Here is a 27,230-nt window from a genome sequence, read left to right as displayed (position 1 = left end):
CTTGCTACAAGAAGGCGATGCCACTCCCAATGTTTTCTTGATTTTTACTCTGTTTTACCATGGTAATGGAACCAGTTTGATAGCATTAGCTCTTATAGAAATAAGAGGAATGAAGAGTCCTAATATGTAAAGGCTGAAAATTCTTCCTGGGCACTGACTTGAGAAGATCAAGGGAAGAATGAGAAGCAGCAAAACCCAATTTGTTTCCTGGATGACTTACTAAACTTGTGTATTAGTAAAATCTTGCCTTTCTTATGGCTTTTCTTCTTGTGTGGTCAGGACAAAAAGTAGCACTTTCAGCTGCCACAGCAAGGAATGTCAGGAAGGAATTTAACATTCAGAAAATACAAATGTTTTGTAGGTTTTTTAAATACATTGAGAGATTTAATAGCTGTAAACTTATTCCCTTGGTAATTACAGGCCAAATTGTTTTCTGATATGAAAGATACAAGTTACACTTCAGTTTTTGAAACAAGACCAGCTTATCCCAGCTGAAGATACCATCTCTGTTTTACTACTATAACATCAAAATTAGAGGAAATGCAATGGACATTCCATAATATGTACAAGCCATACTTAGCCATTCAGGTGGCTCAATATTTAGCCCAAGATCCACTCTGTTCAGCTCACTAAACATTAATTCTTCTGAAGTCTAATTTTTTGCAGGGCAGCGTTCTCCCCCAGCTCCTCCTCTTGCAGTTTAAAGTTCTGACTTTACGCATTACAGGTTTGGAACAGTGTCTTTGGTGAGGAGGATGGGGGAGAGCAGGGGGGATTGGATGACTGCCCAATTTCATATGATAAAAGTGAAATTCTCTTCTGTCTGCAGGACAATCCCCAGGGAACAACGTATGAAACCCAAACTTAAATAAAATCATATCCTGTTTGCAAACATCATATTCCCTTTGCTTCTCAGTAATCTGGACCCATAAACCCCAGCACAGCTTGAGAGCCCATTCCTCATCTAAACAAATGCCATAAGCCCCTTTATACTTTTACAACCATGTCAGAAAATAATATTGACTGCCAATAGTGATGTGATGGGAGTTGCCTCCTCTGAGCCATAAAAGAAGCAGTCTGTTATCAATTTCTCTAAATGCATCAAGGGAATTATGGGTCGGTTCAGTTCCAAGTTATAAATGACAATTCAAAAGCCGCAGAAGTGTTTGAAGCTGGGAGCCGATGATGACATTATCATAAAAGCCTGCTCTTCTTTGCTTTTGTGGGGTTTTTTGCCTATCAACTAGACAAAAAAATATGGCTGAGAAATGACTTCAAGATTTCTTCACACAGCAGCAGGTCAAACAGGCAAGAAAACAATCACTATTTTTAGTGACGGACTGAGACAAGGAGATGAAACTTACTCCCATTAAAAGTAGATTTCTTCTTCTCTTATTGTCATTTTCACAGCACAATAGGACAGGAATTGCAATAGATGGATACATTGGTCAAATGATCAGTTATAGCTCTAGTGGCTGTTTACAGATGAAAAATTGTGAACGGTCTGACAATCCACAGAACCAAAATGTAATTTGTGATTATTCTCCCCATTTGGCCACTTCACCTGCAATCAACCCACCTCTCCTGGAAAACTTTTCACATTCCAAACCTCTGACCAGCTGCAAGAAACCATCTCTTTTTATTAAAACTGCTGGCCATAGAGCTGCTAGTCTCCCTCCAACACAAAGAATTTCATCCCCCAGGTATTAGAATTCTTTAACAACAGTTGGTTCTGGAACAAGGCTAAGCTTGAAAAAAAACCCCCAAAAAAACCATAAAAAGCATTATTGCAGGAGGAAGATCCTATACTTAAGTGGATTTTATACTCCTGACCCTGGATAGTCCCCTGATAAAATATTAACCATCATTGAAATAAAACTTGTTATGGGCAAATTTAGGATGCTAGTTTAGACAATTTTCTTCCTTGCTTTGTGAGATCTGTTCAGCTTAGCTGTACAGATGAAACAGATTTCTGCTCTTAGGTAAGAGACCTAATTACTACTTACATAGTTCCTTGTAAAACTAAAAATTTATTTGATTTCTTTTGAAAGCATAACATATACTAAGCCAATGGTATAATCAATCCCTAGCACTACTTAAAAGAAAATTCATATGGATGAAAAGTGTTTACAAAATAAGTAAACAGTAGTTTTACATACATTTTTTTCATTGCTACGAAAGATTTAGTGGAGCGATGGAAAAGGATCAGAAAATACTAGTTATGGACACAGACTGCCTCTTGTTTGCTTTTCAAAATTCTTGAAACAAACTTACTTTCATTGTAACTGTAAATAATGTCCAAAGAAGAGGATCCTTGATGTTGACTGCAGTTTTAGAACAAAGAAAATCAGTAACAGAGTAGAATTCAGGGTTACAGAGGTCATTTGAACTTTTGTTTGTGAACAATGTAAGCCCATCAAGTGATCGTGTCTTCAGTGTCTTCCATTCCTTGATCCAAGAGCAGTTTTCATTCTGTTCAGTGATCCTTTCACATCAAATGTATAAGCTGTTTTGTGGAACAGGGCGTCAGAACTAGGAGCTGGCAGTATTTATAATTACATATAATAGGTAGATCATAGCCTTAGGTAGATGGGATTTATCCTACTTATGAATAAAGCCTTACTTGTCCAGAGCTCTTTCCAACAGTAGCACCACTGGAGGTCCCCAACCAGAAACAATATTTGATCTCCTTTGTGGTAGGAGTGTGTACTAAGAAATGGGGTCTCTGATACTAAATCCAGCCTGGGAGGGGACAGAACTGAGCCTAGGCTTCCCATCCCCATTGTGAGTAGTCAAACCACTAATCTATTTAATAATAGAGCTGCATAATAACAGCAAGGTACTGTATGGCTAGAAGACAATAGGATCAAAGAGCTCTGAAAACCCTCATTCAAAAGGCAGTTGTAAAGTCTCCTGCAAGAATGGAATTTTTTTTTTCTTAACACTGTCTTATATTCTGTAGCAAAGAAGTAATGATGCAATCAAGGAGGAAAAAATATACAACAAACATAAAAAAGATAATATTCTTCCATTCCTCCCTAACATCTGCATGAACTACACTTCCTGCTTTACACTGATTACTGCTTTATACCTTTCATTTAAGTTGAAAGCCACTAAGTAGCAATATTTCTTGTTCCTTTCCACCATCATTTCTGAAAGTCAGCTTAAGAATTGCTTTCCACATAGTTTGAAGCAGCTCCCTTTCCCGGAGATCATTTTAACCAATCGACAGCTAAATATCGCTGAAAGAAAGCTCCTAATCTGATTATTTACCCTGAAAAAGGTCATAACCCATTCCTTTAAAAGAGCCCCACAGCAAGCCTGACAGTAATAATATATAGAAAGGAAGACCAAATAGAAAATAAATAAATAAAAGATCCATTTCTACAACATGGTCTTTAATCCAATTTCCATGAATTTAAATAAGAAATAAATGAAACAGACTGGGGAAAAAAAAGTGTAGATAAATTTAAATGCTTAAAAAAATGAAGTTGTACTGAGAAATTCTGAATTGTGTTAGCTTTAGAATGGAACATATTGTCATTAGTAGAAGGATTTCAAAGCACATCTCTGGTCATGATTTTTTAGTATCACAATAATCAGTTTCATAGAAAAATCTTATCCTTTAATTTTCAAAGAATGCTATATTCATTTTACTATCCAAGGCCCTCAAAGATTTTTTTCAAGACCTTTTACATGATCTCCTTTTTTCTCAGAAGCCTGAACAGCTTTCAACTTTATTTATTATTTTTTATTAGTAACCTTTCTCAACTTTATTAATTTTTTGTTCAATTTTCTCAGCATCAGCAGTGTGAAAAATACCCTTTTTTACACACTAGTGTGTAGATATGTGTCCATGTGTGCTCGCAGTAGTTTACAGAGGAGGATGTGCACACACGTCTACATGTCAATGTGTAATGTTAGCTGAACCACATGCAAAAATGATGCCCAAATTTCCAAATTGACACGTTGCTAGCCACCAACTTCCAAATTTTAGGCAGGATCTCCAGCAGGCTAAGCCCAGGGTGGAGGAGCTGGAATGACTCCTGATCCTTTTTTTCTTTACTCATAGTTCAGAAATCCACAAAAATTACGAAATACTGACAGTTAAAATGCATTTTTTCTTTGTGTGTGTGTGTGTGTGTGTGTTAAAACTTTATAAAATGAGTATTTCTTCTGTCATATAAGCATATTAGGATGGAATTTGTCCTTTGTGAAGAATAAAAGTAAATAAAACTGTGTAAGGTTGCACTGAAAGCTGACCTCTAGAGATTACACCTTTATGTCTGCTCAGACTTTTCAGAGAAGATACTCGCAGAATTCACTGAGAAACAGTAAAAGGGAAGTAAAATGTACCTCACCATCCAGCCCACTGATACCTAGATTATTAGCATTTCACTTTAACATTGATGACATCAGTAAATAATGGATCCAGTTGGACCAAAAGGGTGAAATACTTTTGTGTGAAAAGCTCATTTATGTGAAAAATAATTTCTCCTTGGAATTATCTTCATTACAATTTAATAGGAGCATGATACTGGTATCAATAGAAATTCTACATGGTTTTCAATAATTTAGCTTTACTCTTACCTAGTGTTGCAACATATTTCTTTCTATAGATTTTTGTCTAATGTCTTAATACGAGCTTGTCTTTCAGGATGAATCCATTTCAAAAAGGCATAAAAATGCTCACATAATTTATTACTTTAATACCCAAGTTGTTGGCTAGCAGCTAGTGAGACCTTTTCATGCTAAATGTTAGCTTTGGCAACTTTTTTGTCTTTCAGAGAAGTGTGGAGCCATATTTACTTTTCAACAGTACATGGAACAGCTTCTCCAAAGCTCATTGTGCTATTGTGCCCATGTTACTTTCCTCATGTAAAAAACCCCAAGTGGGATAAGTAGAAATGGGCACATTTACACAAAATTTGTTCCTAACTGTTCCATATGCCTCTTGTAATGAACTGTCTTCCATGTCTTTGAAAACACAGTACAATAATGGTTCATATTTCATCTCTACATTTTTCATCAGCTTTTGCAGGCTTTGATCTGATAGTGCTGAAGAATTAATCAGAGAACACATATGCTGTGTGCTGTACCTTTTTGAAAAAACAAACATCTACTTACCCCAAGTCCCCCACAAGGCAACAAGGAAAAGAGTTTTTGAGACACGTTTCCTATATATTAAAGAAAAAAAGAAGCAATAAGCATAGTTTATAAAAAAAAAAAAATACTAGACAGTATTACCTTACTCTTTACAGTAATTCAGATTTCAGTATTTTTATCACTATGAAAATGCCAGATAATAGTACAAAAAATAATCATAATATTTAGAAATCAAATCAGCAATGGGAAATTTAAGGTACTGTTATGCAACAGTGACAGATCATAAGACTGGTAAGTGGTGGTTTCAAAGGAATATAATGATCAAAATTCCACAGAAAATCACTCTGAACTAGGGTGACTAATCATCCTGATATCTGTAGCTGATAAGCAGCTGTACTAAGCTACTCATCTCAGCTTCTTCTCCAGCTAGAGGAGTGAGGCATCCATCCAGCCTACATGACTGATGGGATGAATTATGCTTGAGAAGTACCTGCTTCTTTTCACTGACAACAGAGGGAATCACATTAAGTTTACATAAAACTGATAACTAATTTCTTAGCTTTTTTGCTTCAAAAGAGTTTCTCCTTTGAAAATTGCAGCCTTAGTTTTTCTATCTATGTAAAAATGCTGTTTCCTTCATTTACATTACATCAGATTGTATTAATATTTTTTAAACTTAACTTGAAATACTATTTTTTCAGTATTATTCAGTAAATACATGATACCAAAGGGAACAAAAACTTCATGAGCTTTAGGATTTAATTTCTAGCTAATCTGCTCTAAACATTAGCTAATGATAGTGTTTACCTTAATATTTATACTCACATTTTCTTAATTCTTTTTCTCTCTCTCTCTCTTTCTTTTTTTTTTAATGTACTACTAAACTCACTGTTTATCTTGATAATGACAATATGAAAACTGGGTAAGGATCTCAGGATTTGATGCAGTTCCTATCCCAGCGTGTAACCTGATCCTAAGGCAGCTGTGGAAGAGAACATAAGCTTTTCCCCTGCCATATCACAGAACTGGCTTTGTAACTTTGCCATCTGGAGGAAACATTAGATAGTGAATCACTTGAGTTACCTAGAGGAGTCACCCATTTGTTATGGAAGGGGTGAATGCTGCAGTTACTCATGTTTAGCAGGTGCCAATGAAATGCACAAAGACAATTATAAGCCATCATCTTTGAAGTACAAGAGACCAGACTGCAAGGTCTGGGATGAGGAAAGTAAGTGCTTTACACTTTGAGTAAAATCCAAGATGCATTTTCATCCAAGTAGAGGCCTTTGATCAGTTTGAACAGTGTGCGAGAGAAGCCAAACAAAATCTCCTGTGGAGCTACCAGGGGAAATGCAGGTGCAGCAGCTATGCAGAGCATTCTCATACTGTGAGTCCTAATGGCCCCAGACATGCAAGGAAATGTTGGCTGCAGGAGATTGTCAGAGTAGAGGTGCAAGTTGGAGTTTCCAGATTTCTTGCTAAGCAGATCTGGGGACCAATTTTTCACTTTTTATTATGGGGAAGATGAAAAAGTCTCTAGCAGATAACTAAAAAAAATTAGTGCTGTTAAAATGCCAGGAGACATTAATGGAAACATAAGATGTAATTTGAGATAAAAGAAGGCATTTTTAGATTATTGAATGACTAGGAATTTTTTCTTAAATTCCATGGCAGAGTTGGGACATAAGAGACAACAGATGAATTCTCATTTATCTCCCTCAAGCCAGGCACATTGTGCATAGTAAACACTATTAAAAACAATAAACAAAAAGTAAAAACAGAAAAGCAGATGGTGAGAAGGACACTAAAATCAATCAGAAGATAGTACTAAAACTGGGGAAAACAAGCATGTAAGCCTTTTCAGTGTATCAAGAGGCTCGCTGGAATACTCGCTTCTTATTGCATGATGGCTTAAAAAATAGTAGTTGCCAAACTTTGAAGAACAAGAAAAACATTGAGATTTCACGAAATGAACAGTGGGGAAATGTTGGACTAACAGAAAGTGAGACCATTGCTTATCTAGCCTCACAAAAAAAGAAAGCTCACAACAGTCTGCCATAAATTAAAATCAACAGCAAAATGCTTCTCTGAAAATGAGTTGAGGTGAGAAATTCCCATGATGTTTAAAGTTGATGTCCCAGAAGATATTGGGATACTTCAAGTAAGGTGGAAGACAAAGGCTAAATCATCAAATAGTTTTGACTTTGCTCTAGGACAGAGTTTGTAGTCACCAACTCATTAAATTCAGTACAACTGTTTACTGATAGAACTAGAGATGTTCCAAGATTTGTATTCTAGAATATCAATGCACAAAGGCAGTAGAAGCTAGTTTGTCAAATTAGGTGCTGAGGCACCCATCACTGACTGAGGTCAGGCCCCTACAGAAGTCAAGGAAGTTGCTTAGAAGAGTGATGACTGGGGACTGAGAGTCTGATCAACTGAGAAAAACTGATGAGTAAAATCTCACTTTCAAAAGAAAAAGAAAACCAAACCCACATTAAAAGTGTGTTCACTTTTTAACTTGATTATTCGCAATTTCATCTCAAAGACATCTTTGCTTCCAAAGAGAAAAGCCATTTCAGGTAAGTGTTTGTTTCTTCATTAATTTGAAATTGGAATTGCATGGATGCTTTCTGATGCATCTTTTAGTTGCACTCTAATTACTGACTCACTCTCATGGGTGTGTTGACAGTGCATTTCTCATTTTACAGATTTCTAATACAGGCAACTTGACTTAATAACAGTTGGAATGAGAAAAAGGAAACAAAATTGTGAGAAATGTTTTCTGTTCTGCCCTTGAATTTATTTGAAGAGATTTGTAAGGTTGTATTCTGATATTTGAAACCATAATGTGATGTGACACATAGTCTGCATATTAGTTTCCTTTGTGTCAAGACAATGTTAATGCAATATAACATGTTGCTTAACACACACTAAAATACATCAGTCCAAAGCTTAACTACAGAGTAGTGTAGATGTGGTCATTTGCAATAGCTGCATTTGTAGGCCCTGATGTAGGGAAGATAAAGCCAAGAGTTCAAGGAAGTTCATACTTGTAAACCAGTAGGAGTAGATGAGTATGTGCATAAGTCTCATTGATTTCAGCAGTTTCCAGTCAAGCTGTTTAGCAGTTTTCCAGAACAGGTTTTTTTTCTTGAACAGGGAAACTGAAATAGGCATTTAGTGGCAAGTAGCACATTACTAGCCCCTAGACATACTTAAATTTCATTCCTTCGGGTGTTTCTTTTCTGTTTCAAAGGTACAGAAGCTGCTTGTGAGAGGAAAAAAATAAAAAAGAGCTTCAGACAAAGACACAAAGCAGAGGCACTCTTCTGACGAGGAGCAGGAAGCACAAACATTTGCTGGAGCATAAGTGGTGAACAAATGGTGTCTTTGTCTTTTTGGATGGATAGAGGAGTAAAGAAAGGAAGGTTAGGTCTTACTTTTCATTAGGATGCAAAGCCATCATTTGATGGATGCTGAAATGGTGATACAATGGAATACACTTCCTGAGACCATGTTGTCATTGATGACACTTTTTATAAGAAACATTTATTTAGATATTTTTCCCTTGGTACATGTATATTGAATTTATGTAGTGTACAAAAATGTTAATTTTAATGTCAGGATTGGTTAGGTTCAGCCTCACTGAAATGGGGACAGCAAAATCAGGAACAGTCACACTGCATTTTGGAAAAATCTGAGACAAATAGGTTCCTTTATCCAAGAGTCTGGAAGGCCAAATGATCAGAGCTTTCAGCCAGAAAACAAGCACATGCAAAAGCATGTGGGAAGGGTGTTTTATTGACTTTTGTCTTGGTAAAAGGCCATGTTAGATGCAACAAGAAAATATCCTAGAAACAGAGAGAGAAAAGGGCAGTGAGCCAAGGATACATTCAGAATATATTCTGAGAGTGTGATCTTGATATTAACTTAGAGAGTAAATGTTTTGGACTAAGTGTCTAATAAAAAAGGCAAAGTATGTCCAGTAAAGAATGGTGGGCCAAGAAATGGTTTTCTGAGATCGGATAAACAAAGCTTTCTGCATTCTCTGTACATCAGCAGAAACACAGTTAGATCCTTCTTAACCTTGTAACTACAACTGCACACAGCATGCCAGAGTCTGCTCAGCCACTGAGATCCAAAATTGGAACAATATTTTATATCAATGTATGTTATATTAAATAATGTAAAAAATAAAATTCATTACACCAAACAAAATTTAAGTTAAATGCTTGACTGTATTAAAAATGAGCAATTTAACAATATTGAGGAAAGGAAAAATAATTCCAAATTAATTTTGCAGGAATTTACAACTTTTTCTTGGAAACACGTAGGATTTCCTACTTAGAAATTCAAGCTCCTAAGAATCTATTATACTGTAAATATTTTTCAGTTTTGATGTTGCCTTTTCTATGAAAATGTATAAACCTATCTAATATTATGATCTTAGGACTTAGGACTGAAGCAACAGTCTGCTGTACAGAAGAAACAGCATTAAGTTTGCAAAGCAAAATAATTGCTATGTATTACTAGAATTGTGGCAGCAATTTCTTTTGATGGCTAATACTATTTTTGTTTGGGTTGGATTTGATTACATTTAGGAAAAGCTCCACATCTTAGAAGAAGAGTTATAAAAATAACTGAGAATTAGAGTGTTGCATCCAGTGTATTGGGACATAAAGGGCAGGATTTCACTCGCAGATTATTTCCAAAATGCACTGGTTTTTGTGTGTTTCTGACAAATAGACTTGCTTCATACTACACGAATGGCAGAGCTCCTTTTAACCCTACTTTTGTGTTATAAAAGACATACACTGAACATTGGTTGTCCATGAAGATATTTTGTGTGAAAAACCTGTCATTTTTCTGCTATTCTGTACAACCATTTACAATGTATGTGCATTTAATATATTAATGTATTTTCCCCCATGCTGTTCAGAAAAATATCATATCCTGCATAATGAGAAGGCATTAAAATAAAGTTCACTTATTAGCAAACCTCAGGCATAGTACCTGCAGACAGATTGGCTGAAATAGTTGAAATAAAGCAAATGAGAACAGCAAACAAACAATTCTGACAAGCAAGTGTATCTAAAATTCCTGATTTTGAATCAAAGAATACAAGGAGGTAGAAAACCAATGGTGTTCAAAATTGCCACTGACCTCCAGTGGAGAACAAGTTACAGTAAAAGGTTAACACTGATGATTTTTGAAGCAAATGAGGAGAAACTGATATCGCTGCTTTCCAGCCGGTGTATTTTGCTAATCTCTATTTGGCTTCCATTGTAACATTCTCCTTGCACATAGCAATGCATTTGGAAAAAGTGAATTTTTGTCACACTGCTTGCCAAGTGTTTTAAACTGACACCAGCTATGACTAATGACAGTGCTGGAATGTGCTGTTCTCAGTAGAATAGAGGCCTGTACAGACCTAGGAGTTTCCTGGGGTCCAGCTTCTGTCTGTTCAGTGGGCTGGTGCCATACAGCAGTGAATGATGTTCAGAGTGAACCAGCTGTATTTCCTCCAGACTGGCTTTTCGACCTCGAATCCGCTGAAAGAAAACAGCAGAGGCCTACAATATTCCACTGACAATATTTAGGGAGAAAAAAAAAAAAGAAAGTAAAGGTCCAAAATAACATTTAGTATGATTAATAATGGGTTGAAATTGCGTCATGCAGGAATGTGACACTGATTTGTTTATTAAAGTAATGCTATATGAAAAACAAATGCGTATGTGCTTTATCACAAAATGCTTCACTTAAGCCTTAGGAGAGTTATCTTAATACAGGGTTTCACATAAAACAAAAATAAAAGATTCTGTCTCTTTTCTACATGATATATTAAGAGATACAAACCAAAAGATGAAATATTTCTCAAGTAAGAAATCTGTCTAGAAAAAACCCTGATTTAGAGAGCAAAAACTTATTCACACCTGTAAGCTGCAGATGTGTTTGGAATGAGGATTAATGTTTTTTGCATCATTACTAGTACTTGTGATTTATGCTGCTAGGAGGAACATGATCACAGTGAGGAGAGACAGGGAAAAAAAGAAAACTGAACTTTAAATGCTTTAGCAACAAATTTGTGTATGTTTTTAAATTTTTAATGTGTGATCAATATCAACATACACACGTGTTATCATGTGTGATTAATTTTTTTGCTGTTACACATTTTTTGTCTCTTTAACTGGGTCTCCAGCTTGTACTTGCCCCAAAATAAGATGTAAAAAATCTGGGACATCTTTCTACAACAAAACCTTTCCTTAGGAAGGAAGGAAGACAGGAAAGGAAAGCTAAAGCTTACACTTTCTTATTTGGCATTTCTGTTCCTTGTGTGTATTTGGAGTTACAGCTTATGATAAAAATATTTATTTCTCTGCTTGTGCTGGTGTTGCACAGCCTTTGCGGATACAGCAACATGAATCAGATTTTGTTCAGGATTGAGCATAATAAACAGCACTGTCAACTAAGTTCTGGACCCAAGATCACCTTTCCTGTTAATATTGGATAAAGTGAAGAGAAAACAGCTTGATTTTAGGGTCTTGGACCCTATTTGCAGACCTGGTCCTTACAAACACCGAGGGCCAATTTTCTCGCAGCTTAGACTGGATCTGTCTGACTCAAGGTCTACAGATAAACAGGTACAGCAGTTACCTAACAGACCACCCTATTTTCAATTAGACTGCTTTACCTGTTACAGAAATGCATTTAATTCTAGTTTTCTTGGAGTTTAAATTCTTACTGTATCCAACACTTTGTCATACACATTGGAAAGCATCAACCTTTGCAGTAGGAGAGGAAGGCATTATTATGAATATTAAAGAGAATGTGCGCTACAGAAGAGATGCCTGGAGGATGAGGGGTCAGAAGAACCATGCACAATTTATATTGAGTTAAGCAGTGGGAATTTTTTCTGACTAATCAGGAAAAATATCCGAAGAGTTAGAGGTAGATGACTGTGGAACAAGCTCCCCTTCAGGGAAATGGTGGAAGCCCTATTTCTTGCAGTGTTTAAAACTTGACTAGACACAGCAGTGGAAAGAACATTTTAGGGAATGATCCAAGAACTAAATGACTTAATAAACCCTTTTTCATCTCTAATTTCTTCAAGCCTCTCCCAGTCTCACATGAGAATTTGTAGCAGTGCACTCACATCCTTTTAACACACAGTTGCACAATCAAAATCAGCACATTATGTTACTTCATGGAGTCAGTAAACTCTGTAATGGTTCTTCTGGGTCAGATAAAATATTTTTCTTCACAAGTGAGGTGACTGGTAACATTTATTCCTTCATCCATTCTCATTAAGGTCCATGTTTCTAACAAGCTGTTTTAAAATGTATATACCCAATTCTCCCCGGCAAAACTGGGAAAGGAGTCTGGCTTTTAAGGCAGATAAAATAAATGTATAAGAAAAGTAAAAAGGAATTTTATGAAGGTCATGCTGAAGAACCTTGAGCAAAACACTCTGGTCACATATTTTCTATAAGGTATACAAAAACTCTCAGACATGTTTAAGACAGTTAATTGTCTGGCTTTTTTTAAGTGTTGCTAAATGGAATGCCATATCCCTTTGACTATAAAAAACCACACAGCTAGCCATTATTTTTACAATGGGGTGCTCTGTGATATCTGGTCTGGAAGTGGCCTCCCCAAGTGATTTGCCAACAGTACACCTCCTACCCAGTTTCACCAGTCAAATTGTTTAGGGTAGAAACAGGTTATGCAGAAAGCAGTTTGGTGCAGAAATCAAATAGCACTGAAGAGGACACTCCAGGCAGCTCCCCACAGTGAGGTCCTTGGAGTGCAGCCATCAGCTGAGCTGGCAGAGCCCAGAGCTGCTCTTTCAGTATGGCTTCTCCAGCTCTAACATCAGCAAGGACTTTTACACTGTGGATGCCAGGAGGAGAGGGAAGGGCAAACTCTGTACTTGTATGTGCTCTTACTACATTCCCATCTGCTTATTTCGTGTTCCTTACATCCCATCCTTGCAGTATCTCGGCATGCCAACCCCAGCTATCTAAGGCTCTGCACAAAGGAAAAAAATGTGCATTAAAAATTACCTGTATTAATTTCTAAGAATAGTTCTCACATGTAACTTCAGTTATGGAAAGTGATCTCTTTTGCGTCTCACTAGCATGAGTTCTCAGACAACAGAACAAATGCATTTGTATAACTTTACACATACACTTTTAGCCACATCTTTGGTAGTATCAAAAACATAAAATGTAGCAGAAAATTGGAATAAATCCAACAAAAAAGGAGAAATAGCATAGAAGAACAAATGAAAAGTATTTGTTTCATTCTGGAGAATTTGAACAATACATCTACCCTTCTAATACATCCTTAGTAGAAGGCGAGTCATCCTTTTCTAATGTGTATGACAGTTTGTGTGTTGGGTTTGTCCTCTGACATATGCAGTTCCCTTATTAACAGAAACATTTATAAATCTCAGGAGAGCAAAATACTTGCACCTGAGTGCTTAAAAAAATCAGTCTAGAACTAGAAATCCATTGTCCCCACAACGGGGAAATGTTTTCACCCTTCACAGAATTTATGGTCAAAGTCTGGTCTCCTGTTAAAAGAGACCATTAAATTTTCACACAGACAACCTCTATTAACCTGAAGATTTTGGCTGGACTATCAGCAGAATAAACTCATGCACAGACAGAGACTCAAAAGGACAAAGGTGACACTGCCTGTTTCTCTCTGCTAAACAAACATTAATTGTGACACAGGTTATTTCTCACTCAGGTCTCTCAGTGTAGCGTGTCCATAGCCTGTACTGCAGCTTTTTGTATGAAATTCCCTTAGGCTATCAAGTTTGTAAATAAGGTCTTCAGATTTTTCCTGCCTTCCTGAGATTTCTCATAGTTGTTAAATTTTCTCCTGTTTTCAGAACTACTCAGATAACACGTCTTGTGCCAGTCAGTATAATCACATTGCTTGCTCTCTCTCCACCATGTGGGAATTTCAAGCACACCTCTGAAACACATGCACCCACATAGAGATGCATTTATTCTCCTCACATGTTTTGGCCATCTAGTGCCTTACACTCTTAAGATTTTGAGTGACTTAGACAGATTTAGAATATGTTAAACACTCTAAATAGTTTTGCTCTTTAAAAAAAAGTAACTTTTCCTGTATTATTTTCTCTTTAGTGGCAAATTGAGGTTCAAAGAGTAGAATTTTTCAAATATTTCAGTTTATGTGATCTGGCAGACTCAACTTTAAATTCTTTCCTTCTCTTCCCTTCAGTTCATGATATGTGGACAGCAGCAGGTGTGAAATGCCTCCCTAATCCAGAAAACTACCAAAATTCAGAACAAATTCTAGGCTGAAAAGAAAAGTGTTGCTGGACCACAGTCCCTACAGGAAGGAAATGTGGGGGTATGAAGCAGGACTATGGCCACACTTTCTTTTCTCTTCTGAAAGTGTGCGGATCACTGTAGCCTAATGCCAGTCATGTGTGCATAAATTACAACCCCAAAGGAGTTATTTGAATACTTCCTCTCCCTAGAACAAGTGGAAAGTAGACACCCCTACCAAAACATAATTCAGTCCTTTTATTGTCCCAAAGGCAGGGCAGCTAGGCTTTGCTCTTTACCAAGGGAAAATTGCAAAAAGAAAAAAATATAATGGAGGTTTGTATGACCATCTTTGCATCTTTTAGCTGCCCCTGTCTTCATTTGATAACTGTCTGTTCTACATCTTTCAGCCTGTAACAAACACCAAACAAACATTTCAGCAAACATACATAAAACTTTGAAACTAATGCAAAAATATTGTGTGTTAATTTTGGTTTTGCAATACATATATACCAGGATTATAAAAAAGTTTACTATGGATATGTGTGTGGATGTGGATGTGTGTGAATTATACATAGTCATACTCCACTCTCCTGCCTTGAACTCAGTCAGGGATTGGTCTCTCAAATCTGCCTCTCCATGACTGGCAATGGTCTAAATATATTTTTTCCCTTGTCTTGAGGAATCCAATGGAGGAATTAATCTATCTGTTTGGAAGTAGGATATTATTTAAAAAGTAATCTGGAGGCTAAAACTAATTTTTTGGTTTAGCAAAAGTCTTCCAAACTGTTGTTTGAATAATTCTAGAGCACGAATATCTATGGCTAGAAAGACAAAATACAGTCTGGAAAAGCAAGTCCTCCTGGCTGTGTCTGCAGCAGTAAACTTAGCAGTGCCAGGAAACATTCCCAAGCAGAGTAACACAATCATCTGTACTATTAAATTGCTAAAGTGGTCCTTCATTCTGTTTTGGCTGAGCAGCAACTAGGACTCTCCCAAACAACTCTCAGACATGGTTTGGTCACTGGCACGGGCCAGGAAGCATTCCTGAAGCCCATGAAAATGGGCCTTTCCATGCCAGTTGGCTGCAGGGGTAGAGAACAGTCTCAGACACTTTTTATTTTGTAGAAAATACACAACTTGTGTACCCCATTCAAACCTTGTTATGATTTTACCAATTTGTCTTTTAAAAATAAATGGGGTCAGCATGAGTAAGATATACAGGTATCTATAAAGGCAATACATTAAGCTCAGATTGGTCTATCTAGATTAATCTATGAACTGCAGCAAGCACAGTGTTAGCCTTAGTCTATATGACTTTCATCATCCTACGCCCAGTTAGAGATACCAATTCTCTGTACGCTCAGCCACTCATCTCTCTGTTGCCAAAGACCTGAGCAATGTGAGAGGAATTAATCCACACTAAAGGATTTGGGAACCACAGAAAGCTTCCTGCTATAGATAACAAGGGTCATAGAGATACAAGTTGTTCATTTTCATAAGGGTTTCTTGTTGGATTATGAAAATAGGGGGGCCCCCCTAAACAAGCTTGTGCCCAAGGATTACATTACAGTGCAATGTAAAATGCCTGAGCTACCTCTGACTGAAGTACTTTTGATCCTAAAACTCCTTTTCAGACAAAGAGTGGGACTGCAGCCCTCCCATGGGACTATTGTTTTAGTTAGAGAGGAAAAAATTCACTGTTAACTGCAGAGATTTTCCTAAGTGGCTGCTGCAGGTGGCTGTTGCTAACCTGCCCCATAGCCTTGGTGTATGAGGCAATGCACGTGGCAAAACCTGACCAGTGATCTCCCCACATCTTCTGACAAAACTGTGGGAAATGATGTTGAGAAATTATATTAAGAAATGGTAGCGTACATGAAGGGGTATTCAGAATTCAGCAGAAGTGACAGTGCAGTTGCCCATGATCCTTTCACTATGCACTCTTGGTGTGGTATATTCCAGAAAGCAGCTTGATGGTGGCTTTTTATATCTTGGATAGTGCAATAACCACTCCTTTAGTGACACAAGTTATCTATTCAGCTGAATGACTTTCTAAAGAAACAGAGCACCAATTAAGCATATCACTCTAACCTTTCTTATTTTGGAAAGTGAGCCGTTTTAAGCACTTGTTTGATGTCAGGCACATGCTAGATAATTTAGTGAAACAAAGGACAGATTGCATCACCAAATATAATTCTGTCTCTAGATACATAAGAGGATCTAGATAAATACCATATCTATGCACCAGCCTCACACTGAGACTCCTTAGTTTTATCATCAGGCTTTACATTTTGACAGCTCATTTCACATTCCAGCCTCATTTCAAAGAAAACAGTTGGGGTCAAAATTAGCTGAATGCAGTTCAACATGAAGTGACTTTTTTCCTCTCTGCCCCCCTCACTCAATTATGCAAGACTTAATAGGCTGTGTTTCAGGTTTTGAAATTTTAGAATTGCAAGAGGAAACTTCAAATCTTCCTGGAAACTAATCTTGCACTGCATGCATCTCAAACTAACATATACCACTTTTTCATTTTACACCTTTTACAGATACCTTTTACAGAGGCACAGTTTACTGTTCAGCAACAGTTTGTTAGTGAAGAAAGCAGTATATAGTAGCACACTGCATTTTACTTATTTTCCCTCTTTTGTCTTTTCTTTATAATACAGAGTCCTGTGTCAAGAAGGTAACTAGGCTTTATTTTAGTAGGGCACTCAGCTGCATCTTTAACTTAATCTTGAAGTATGTGATTCCCCAATGAAACCACTCATGATAGGTGGCCTTAAGGGCCTTACTGAAAGAAAGTCTTCTTGAACACCAAAAAAAAATTATCCAAGCTAAAAAAGAGAATTAGCCTGTTAGAGTGCTGCCATCTAGTTAGATGAGTGTATACAACAAATCCATTTGCAGTGCTTGCAATATCTCACTGACCAGGACATGAGCTACCTACAGAAAGTCTTTGGAGACAGCCACTAATAGCTATTCAAAGGGTTCTATTGGACCAGTTCTTTGGGTTTGTAAAAGCATAAGGATATAAAGAAAAGTAATTAAACAGACTATGAGAGACATGGAAATTTTGGGATCCTGCAAAACATTTGCAAATTTTTGCTGAACTTTGTTAACTTGTGCTGCAGTGCAGTAAACCCCTGTGATTGCCACAGGCTTCTGCAGAAGTTGACAGTGCTGTACAACTCACAGGAAGCAGGGAATGGTAAGAAAAAGCTACTTTTAACTAACCCAAATCATATATGAACCTCACAGACCATATTTGATTCAAGCATTGTTTAATACGCGATTTTTTTGAAGAAAATCATAGCAGAAAAAAATTACAAATTTTCTATTGCTTAGAAGATTATTCTTGAATGTCTTGGGGCTTCACATGGGACTTCTTGTATACCAGGTAAAGGAGCACGCTATGAGAACAGACTTTAAAGTCTGAAAAAAGACAAGATGCAATATGCTTATGGAATGATACAAACTATATTTTAAGAAGTGTTCTATGCTACAGAAGTAAAATCCTTAGATGCTTGAAAAAGTTAAGAACCATGCCATTGGGAGGACTGCACTTACTGCTTGACTACTGCTTGTCTACATTCCTTTATAAAGACGAGGAATAATAATTTAGTATTTTATATAAAATAAAATATAAATGGATTTTATATATTCTTATGCATATGGATGCATGACACTGTGTAAATTCTTTATTTTCTGATTGGGAAGCGTGCTTTCCTATAATGCATTATTTTAATATTATCAGTTAAGACGAAATGATTCCTAAAACAAAATTACTCTCTTATTACAGAAATAAGACAGGTTAAGAAGAAGTAAGACAGGAGTTAATAAACTTGCTGTTTACATTAACAAGTATCTGGTCTTAATTTTTAATTACCTCACACTTGTTTAGCAACCCAGTTTCTTGCAGCCTTGACCAGATGCTTTGGATTCTTCCAGCGTGTTCGGGGTGATTCGCATAGTTCCCACACATGCACTGGTGCTTCAGCATCAGACTGTCATACACAACACCTTCAGCACAAAGACAGCACAATAAGAAACAAATGAAAAATGCAAGTTGTACTGTTCCCTGTCATACGTACTTTTTGCAAAAGTGGATTTTATTTGACTATTACAGCAAGATTAAAATCCCACTGAATCATTTAGGTTGGAAAAGACCTCCGAGATCATTGAGTCCAATCTTTGACCTATCTCCACCTTGTCAACTAGACCAGACCACTGAGTGCCATGAACAGTTGTTTCTTGAAGAATTCCTGGGATGGTGACTCCACCACCTCCCTAGGAAGCCCATTCTGATGCCTGACAGTTCTTCCTTTGAAGAAATCCTTCCTGACATCCAACCTGAACCTCCCCTGACACAGCCTGAGGCCATGTCCTCATGTCCTGTTGCTGTTTGTCTGGGAGAAGGGACCAATCTCCACCTGGCTACAGCCTCCTTTCAGGCAGTGTAGAGAGCAATAAGGTCCCCTCTGAGCCTCCTTTTCTCCAGGTTAAACAGCCCCAGCTCACTCAGATGCTCCTTACAGGAGTCATCTAGACCTTTCACCAGCTTTGTTGCCCTTCTCTGGACCTAAATTTCTTTTTCCTTTGTGAGACTCTGAATTTTGGTTTATGAGGTGAATCTTGTAATTCTCAAGAAATTATATTAATAAATACAATTAACTGGAAAGAAGAAGGGGGATTAGGTGATGTCTTTTGAAAGATTTTATGGCTAGGAAAAAAAAGTCTTATTATCAAATTACTTTTCTCTCTTTCTTTAGTGGGTAAAGTTAGAGCTGTTAACCTATATACAACAAGAAAATATTATATACAGAGTGTAAAGAATATAATTTAGAGAAATCTTTTAAAATATATTATGAAATGGCAATGGAACTCTGCAGTTTTATTGCTTAACTAACACTATATTAATTCCAGATCTCAAAGCATATCAAATTAATGTTTCAGAGAGTCAGAACAGTGGCAGCCAGAGTCCTTTTTCATTAAAAGGAAAAGTTCCACCCACTACTCAATTAGGATCAAATCCTGTTGTTTGACTGCAAGTGCAAGGTACCTTTTGAATTTTCTATGGTCATTTGTGCAAGGACAGAACAGCTTTATACAAAGAAGCTATCAATATCACATTACTCTGTAGCTGTGTATTAGTAGCAAAAGAGAAATTTTAGTGAGTAGGCTCAAGCTAAATTCAATTTTCAAGGATTTCAAACCAAGTCTGAAACACTGAAAAATGATTTTCTGTATTTACTTGTTCTTTGCATTTCTCCTAGACATGTCTGGAACAAAAATTGTTTTCCTTACCCCTATGTGGACCATTTTCATTTGGGAAACATTTGGCTTTTTTCTTTCCCTTACAGTTGAAAGGGACTCAAATTAACAATTTCTCCAAGCTGCAATACTTGGCATTCAAAACATCTTTCTTATGTGCCACCACTAGTGGGGATGCCAACACAGTTCTGGGAAAATTGTATTAGCCTGCTACTGAAAAGTCAGCCAGTTAAGAAAACACAAAATTAAATCCCAGATTCAACAAAATGCTCAATACCACCCTTATTTAGCAAAGTTCTCTAATGGGTATTGAACATCAATAAAGTCTTTAAAAGCTCTTCTGAATAAGAGCCCGTATACATCGTGGGTGATTCAAAGTTAAGGTTCTGAGATAATTCAGTTAGAAGCCAGCCAGAAGTTATGCTGCTCTAGAAATATTTATGCTGCCATATTTCTTAGCTCATGCACTTCAGAACTGATCCTTTGGGATCTTGGTTTTTTATGCCAAGATAAGCCAAAACGATAATGCACTTATGTTAAGCGTAAGGAGAACACAAATATAATACCTAACTGCAGTATGACTAAGTTTATGCTAAATTATTATCTAGCAAACATAATAGTTCATTAGTGATAAATGTTTGTATTTACTTTCTGGTTCTGTTTTCTTTTAAAGAAAAAAAGAACCAGTGAAAACCTGGAGCTAATAAGCTAATGCAGCTTAAAATATCTGCTGGCATTGTCAAAGCAGTTAATAATTTCCTTTCTCTGCAGTTCCTCACTGCTCTATCATTAGGTCTTGTAAGTTACTTGGAAGCATGCACACAAATAAGTGCATGCTCACATACCTCACTTTCCTTCTATTGGCACTCACAGTTTTAACTTCTGCAGTCTGTTGCCTACTCAGCTTGTCCAGTTTGGCAGTGGCCATTATACCAAGAGATAAGAAAACATTTCTTCCCATCCACCTGACCAGCAGGGAAGCTGTTTATATGCTAACTGTACAAGCATCAGGACTTTCAGAAGCTTTCAGGTAGAATAGGCTGTTATATTGAATGGATTTGAACAGAAATGCTTGTTAAACATTAAGAAAAATTAGCTGAAAGTATCTTCTACCTGCCATCCTTTCAATTATTTTTTTATTCTTCTTACTTGAACAGTTCAAATAGCAGGTAATGGAAATAATATTAATAAATAAAAAGCATATTATTATGTTTTGTTAAACAGAGGTGGGTGTAATAATGGTACTTTTTGATTACCTGTATCAGGATTGCAATCAAAGTGAAACACTGAAAATGTGTATTCAGGATGCCTTCTCTGGTTGACATAAACTTCCTTTCCTTAGCACTTTTCCAGAAATAGCATATAACTAAAAATGTAATTTTATTACCTGTGAGTTATTTTGTCTGAATCAAAAATCAGTTTAATAAGGTGAGGTCAGCATTGCATAACAGAAGCATCTGCTCCAAACTTTTAAATATCAAGGTATTCACACCATTGAGTTTCAAATTTGTTTCTAGGAGGATTAATTGACTTTAGAAAAGACTGAAATATATGTTTTCGTTTATTGCAAGCATTTAAATTGATTTAGAATGTGCAAGTGATTCAGATGTGTAGCTGCTGGTCATACAGCACATGTGCTTGGTATGATACCAGAATGCAGCAGCAGAGCTAACTGCTAAAAATAGCCTGTAGGATTTCCCTAACAGGATTCAGCCAATAATCTCCCCACCCCCACGAAAAAAATAAAAAGAAGAGAGAGAGACAACTGTTTTCAATTGCAGGCTGCTGTGAAATATTAATAAAAGATGGTTATTCTGTCTCTCCAGAACAAATGCCTACAGCCAGATTCTGCTCTCAGATTCCTTGTGTAAATCTGAGCAGCTCCACTGAGACTGGTGGATTTATTCTGGATTTACACCAGTATTACTGAGGTCAGAATGTGGCCCTGAAGACAGATGGGAATGGTGCCACCACTGAACCATATAATGATAGGGGACACAGGACAAAAGAAACTGAATTTGCTTAAGTCAGTAAAAACCAAAATTTTACTGGGGGGACTCCCTAACACTCATGCATTTCCAAAATACTTTATTCGGGTCAGTTTCTTTTAATAATATTTTAAATGGAGGGGAGAACAAGAGACCTAAAAAAATCACTGGCTAACAGTGCTTTTGAAGATTAATTGGAACAACAGTACCAATAAGAAAACCCAAGGGAAGAATATCTAATAAATTATTCCAACAAAAAATCTGAACTAAATAATGTCAAATATTCTGTAAACTGCCCAAATGAAAATTAAGTGGACTTTATTTTTTTTCCACCTTTAACTCATTATCTTGTGCATATACTGTGTATATATATTGCTTAACTCTCACAACAATCACTGTTCTGATTCCCTTCAGATATTTGGCTAAAAGCATTTTTCTCATGACACACAAAAATATAGGCTCAATTTGATTCCCCTTAAATAATCTGCTACAACGGTTTCCCCCTAACTTTTTTTCTCTTTTGTCTTTAAAAGTCTTTAAATAGGAAAAAAAACCCAAAAACAATAAAAAAAACCACAACTCTAACAGAAAATAGTAACTCAAGGCAGGAATATGCTATTACATTATTTCTAGAGTCTGAATTTGCCCTTGCTTTATGGTGGACTAGAATTCTCTCCCTTTCCACACACCCATTCCTTCCCTTCATGCTTTTACAAATGGTAGTGTTGCAACTGCTGTGGACAAAGGCTGGTTGCATCTTGTGCTCTCTTAAGTGATAAAATCATGGAACTGTAGGATAGCTCAAGCTGGCAGGGACCTCCAGATGTTTGTAGTCCAACTCTGCTCAAAACAGGTCAGCACTGTGAGCAGACCACATTCCTCGGGACTTTCATCCTAAAGGATTTTCTAAAGGCCATATAAGAAGAAATAAAAACTGGGTCTGAGTTTCTTTCTTTCAAGTGATCAATGAATAAATGCCGGGGCACCATCCAGATCCAGGAGATAGTATGAAAAGATAAAATCTTTCTATACCATAACATCCTGTATGTTAATAATTCACAGATTGTTTTGTTTTTTGTTTTTTTTTTTTTTGTTTTCACAGAAACTGTATTAGAACTGTTGATGTTGCAAAGTTTCTGTTCATTGTCACTCCAAAGGTATCAGTCTCAAACATAAAAAATAGCTTTATTTTTGGTGCACTGAGATACTGGAGTGATAAAGGTTACATGTGTAAGTCTGTAAGCCGACACATGTCAGGAAAAGAGATTTCTTTAAGCAGAAAGGAAAGGCTTAACTGTGAATGCAGAACTATGTGCTCTGCAAGAGCTGTTCAATTAGCACAGGTACAGCTTGCAAGCAGGTACAGCACCACACTGTCCTCAGCTACAACCTAAAGGATGAATTCAGAGCAGAGGTGGAGAAGCAGAAGCATAAATTTGTAGGGCAGATGAAAATAGGAGGATTTAAATTTTTTTTAGTAATGAGTAGAGATTATTATCTTGAATGAGCAGTGGATGGGGGGAAAAGATTCAATAAAACAACAAACAGGGATTCAAGAAAAAGATGTTCCAGATTTTGGAAAAGGAATTCAGTGAAGGACTGAGAATCTCAGTTGCAATAAATTGGCCCTCCTTCCTTCCTTCCTTCCTGCCTGCCTTCCTGCCTGCCTTCCTGCCTGCCTTCCTGCCTGCCTTCCTGCCTTCCTCTCTCTTTTCCTCTCTCTCTCTTTTCACTGGTGTTCATGTAGCTATGCTTTACTAGAAGGGTAAATTTAGACTCTGCCTAATCTGACTGCATTTCCATTGCTGATCCTATCAGGTTTCTTTGTGTCACATCTCAAGCCCGTTATGCCAGGGATGTCCCATTCCCATCATCATCTCTGTTCAGTGTTTGTCATACATAATTTCATTCCTTTTCTTATTTTTCCATCTCAGCTTCACACTTTCTTTCTTGATTAGTTCCACTAATGCCACAAGTCCACAGATCTATGTTACCCCCTTGACCTTACTGCCCTTACTAAGGATTATAAAAGGAGGTGTCAGTAAACCTTAGCAATCAGACTGAAGCAGCAGCTTTTACACCTGTAACTCTATTCAACTTTCTCAGTGGAAAAACTGCAGATTTATGAAAGGGACAATGAGCTCACTTTTGGTGTGGTCTGCAAATCTTAGAATGACTTTACAATGTTTTGGGGACTCTATGAACACAACTGGAAATACAGTGGTCTGGCTTAAGAATCCTTTCTGTACAAGGCTGTTCTTTTTGGAGAAACTCATGGAAAGTGAATTAGTATGATTGTTTCTGTACAACCCAAATTTTTGTAACCCAACAATAATAATACATTTTTGCTTTCCAAGTTCACATTCTAATTGGAAAGATGGAAGCGCACACTGTCTGACACAGTTATATACAGTACCCATTAAGGAATCCATCCTACAAAAATCCATGGTCATAGCCTGAAAAGATGCAATTTTTCAGGGTTCTACCAGCTGAAGAAAATATTATTTTGGCATAAACCTTCATAAACAGAAAATGAAAGTATTTATTTCCCTCCGCTTTTATTTTCCTTTGTGCACAATATGAATCTTCACTTCTGACCATGCTCTGATATTATGCTGACTTTCAGGCTTTTGAAAAGATGGACCCTCATGCAAAGTTAGATTACCCACAGTAAGAAAAGAGGTTTCTATGGTCATTTTCCTTCATTTGACTGAAGATTTTTGAGGTTCTAATCACTTTGCTTTGGACAATCCATGTTCCCTGAGTGACTGGAATGCCCAGGACCTAAGCATAAAACTTGTCTCTCTAGACTCCACACAACTGTTGAATGACACAAAAGTTGTAGCCAACATCACTTAGTCATGCCCACAGCTTTGCTCCTTCTCTAGAGAAAGTGACCTTGCAACAGAGACTGATTTGTCAAATGAAGACATTGAGAATTACATTGCAGTTTTCCTCCTTACTGGTGGTCTTTCTTCAGCTTATTGGTGGTCTCTTTACAAAACAGGCAATGCGAACACAAAGAAAAGAACCAGAGAATAGGGAAATGAAAGAAAAAGCTATAAATGACTTAAAGGCACCAAAAATGCACCTGTTTCTGTACTGCCAGAGCCAGCCAATGGTAATAATTTACAACTGTGTGAATATTAACCCTGTGATTTATCAGCTGCACTGGTTGAGTTGGTGCCAGTATAGCATCATAAAACAGAGGAGCAGTAGGGCTAAAACTGAGCACATTGCTGCAGGAGGTATTTGAGGCATTTAAGTCTGTTGATCCCACATGAACAAATGCATTTGCCCTGCCTATTAAAGACAGTCTTTAGGGAATCCTACCAGTTGTGTAGACATGCTGGCTGGGCTGGTCCATGTCTAGGTGAGGTAATGTGGATTCAGCAGGGGAAGATGGGGTCCTGGAAAGTGGTCGGTGTTTATCTGATCCTGCCATGCCAACTGTAGCCATCTGAGCCTGGTAGATTTGCAACTGGTGGACATGCCGATGTGACGGGAACTCCTGTTTCCGAGAAAACAGCACAGTAGAAAGAAATGTGAGATGGGATCAAGTAAAACACTGAGGGAAACATGTCAACAAATTAAGTTCATTAGGTCAGGGCCGTAATAAACAGTGGGCACCTCCACCCCCACCTTGCACCTAAGACCCACTCAATAAATCCATTCAACAGATGTTTGCATGCTGACAGTGTGGGCTACTGACTTTGTTGGAGAGTAGGTGATGGCAGGCAACCTGTCAGTCCTCCCTGGCAGGAAAGACAGCTTCACATGCAAAGGCTTACAGAAGACAAAGTTTCTTTAATATATTGAATACATAATATGATGTTAGAACATGCATTTTATGACCCTATACAAATAGAATTTAAATTTTCCCACAGCACTGAAAGTGAAAAGTGATGTTCTTACTACTCAGTACCAAATGTGCTGAGCAACTGTGAGTCAAGTTTTTACAGTTAACTCAGTTCCCAGGGCTCCCTGGAAAGTAGCAAGGATTTGCATATAAGTTTTCACAAATTGTTTAGAAATTCAGGAATTGTTACGTGAGATCCCACTTAGGAACCATTTTTTTTGTCATAACTGCTGCTGGCTGTAGGCAGAGGCAAACACTTCAGGGAAATAGGCAGCTGTGAAAAGACTGTAACAGAGCAGAAAAGAAGATTTTCCGTTCTGTTTTGTCAACAGATGGTCACTTTTGCTGACATGACAAAGGCTAAAACCCTGTGAAGCCAGTAGGAACCTGGCTCACTCCATGGAGCAGGATCACTTCTCAAACCATTTTCTTTCTATCTTTCTTTTTTCTGTGCATATAGTCCCAAAACCTCAAACAAAAGGGGATGCAAGAGAAATATTTTCAAACCACTTAATTCACTTGAAATTCACACTTGTGACTTAAAACTGCAGGCTCTGTTTATCCTCACCTGGGCTCAATATACATATATGCAGGAAGATATAGATATAGATACAGATACAGATATAGATATAGATATAGATATATAGATATAGATATAGGTATAGATATAGATATAGATATAGATATAGATATAGATATAGATGTAGATATAGATATATAGATATATAGATATAGATATAGATATAGATATAGATATAGATATAGATATAGATATAGATATAGATATAGATGATATAGATATAGATAGATATATACATGGGGCTTTTTTTTTACCTTATTTTTTTTATTTTTAAATAAACCCAAGAACAATTAGCATTGTGCTTGGGACAGCAGATTGGAGGCCTGGCTTGGTCAAGGAGAGATTGCTGGCTGCTCAGAGAGGTGAAGCTGAGTTCAGGCTGTGTGGGAAGGCAGGTGGGAGTACCCCAGCCCATCACACACTGCAAAATAAATCGGCAGCTCATGGGATGTGAGAATGTCTACCCTGCATGTAATAAAAGAGGCCTTTATGCAAACACATGCTCATCAATAACAGCTGAAATGAGAATAAATGCTTTAAAAGGCAGCTTCAAAACCCACATTAATATCTAGGGTCACTACTTCAGTGGAAAGACATAAGGTCATGGGAAAGGTAAATCACCTGGGACCTTGTCATAAGTGACTAAATGAAGGAACAAAATATGAGTAAGCAAAAAGAGGTTGTACAAAAATTGTCTTAGTTTAGAGTCATTGAGCCATTTCCATTCCTTTAAATACCCCAATAAAGACCCCAACTTTTCTTATCCTTTTTTTTAACGTACAGTGACAGGATAGTGTTGCATATTCCAGGAAATATCTTGAGCTATCTGAAGAGGTCTATGTATCCATTCATGAATAAAATGAAACTTAACATTCAGGAATTTTTTTCCTGAAATCTCTTTTTACTTAGTTTTGCTAATAATTTTGATTGTGATAAATTTTCAGAGGAGTTTTATTTTTTTGTCCTCATAGGTATACATATGTTTTGCAACCTTTGCTGGGAGTGTGTGTGTTTGGAGAGGAGTGAAGAATGCATGGACACTATTGTGTTGAATATTCTCCCTATGGAGAACAGAAATAGATACATTCCTTTGTGAGAATTTAGCATTC

The 27,230-nt window shown here is 37.1% G+C and overlaps 1 protein-coding gene across 5 annotated transcripts in view; it reads right to left on the bottom strand.

The window, feature by feature from the left end:
• HDAC9 (histone deacetylase 9) overlaps window positions 1-27,230 on the bottom strand; it is a 460,460-nt gene that overhangs the window by 123,502 nt on the left and 309,728 nt on the right. For all 5 annotated transcript variants that reach the window (XM_058831729.1, XM_058831731.1, XM_058831732.1 and 2 more), the window contains 4 exons: window positions 25,016-25,193; window positions 18,310-18,443; window positions 10,541-10,661; window positions 5,128-5,177 (listed from right to left, as the gene is read on the bottom strand). In XM_058831729.1, the coding sequence (XP_058687712.1) occupies window positions 5,128-5,177; window positions 10,541-10,661; window positions 18,310-18,443; window positions 25,016-25,193 (483 nt within the window). The remainder of the gene's footprint in view (window positions 1-5,127; window positions 5,178-10,540; window positions 10,662-18,309; window positions 18,444-25,015; window positions 25,194-27,230) is intronic.

The sequence above is a fragment of the Poecile atricapillus genome, chromosome 2 (assembly GCF_030490865.1).
Source record: "Poecile atricapillus isolate bPoeAtr1 chromosome 2, bPoeAtr1.hap1, whole genome shotgun sequence".
In the NCBI taxonomy this organism is placed as follows: Eukaryota; Metazoa; Chordata; class Aves; order Passeriformes; family Paridae; genus Poecile; species Poecile atricapillus.
The sequence above is the reverse complement of the archived record's forward strand: the minus strand, read 5'-3'. Positions and strand labels throughout refer to the sequence as shown.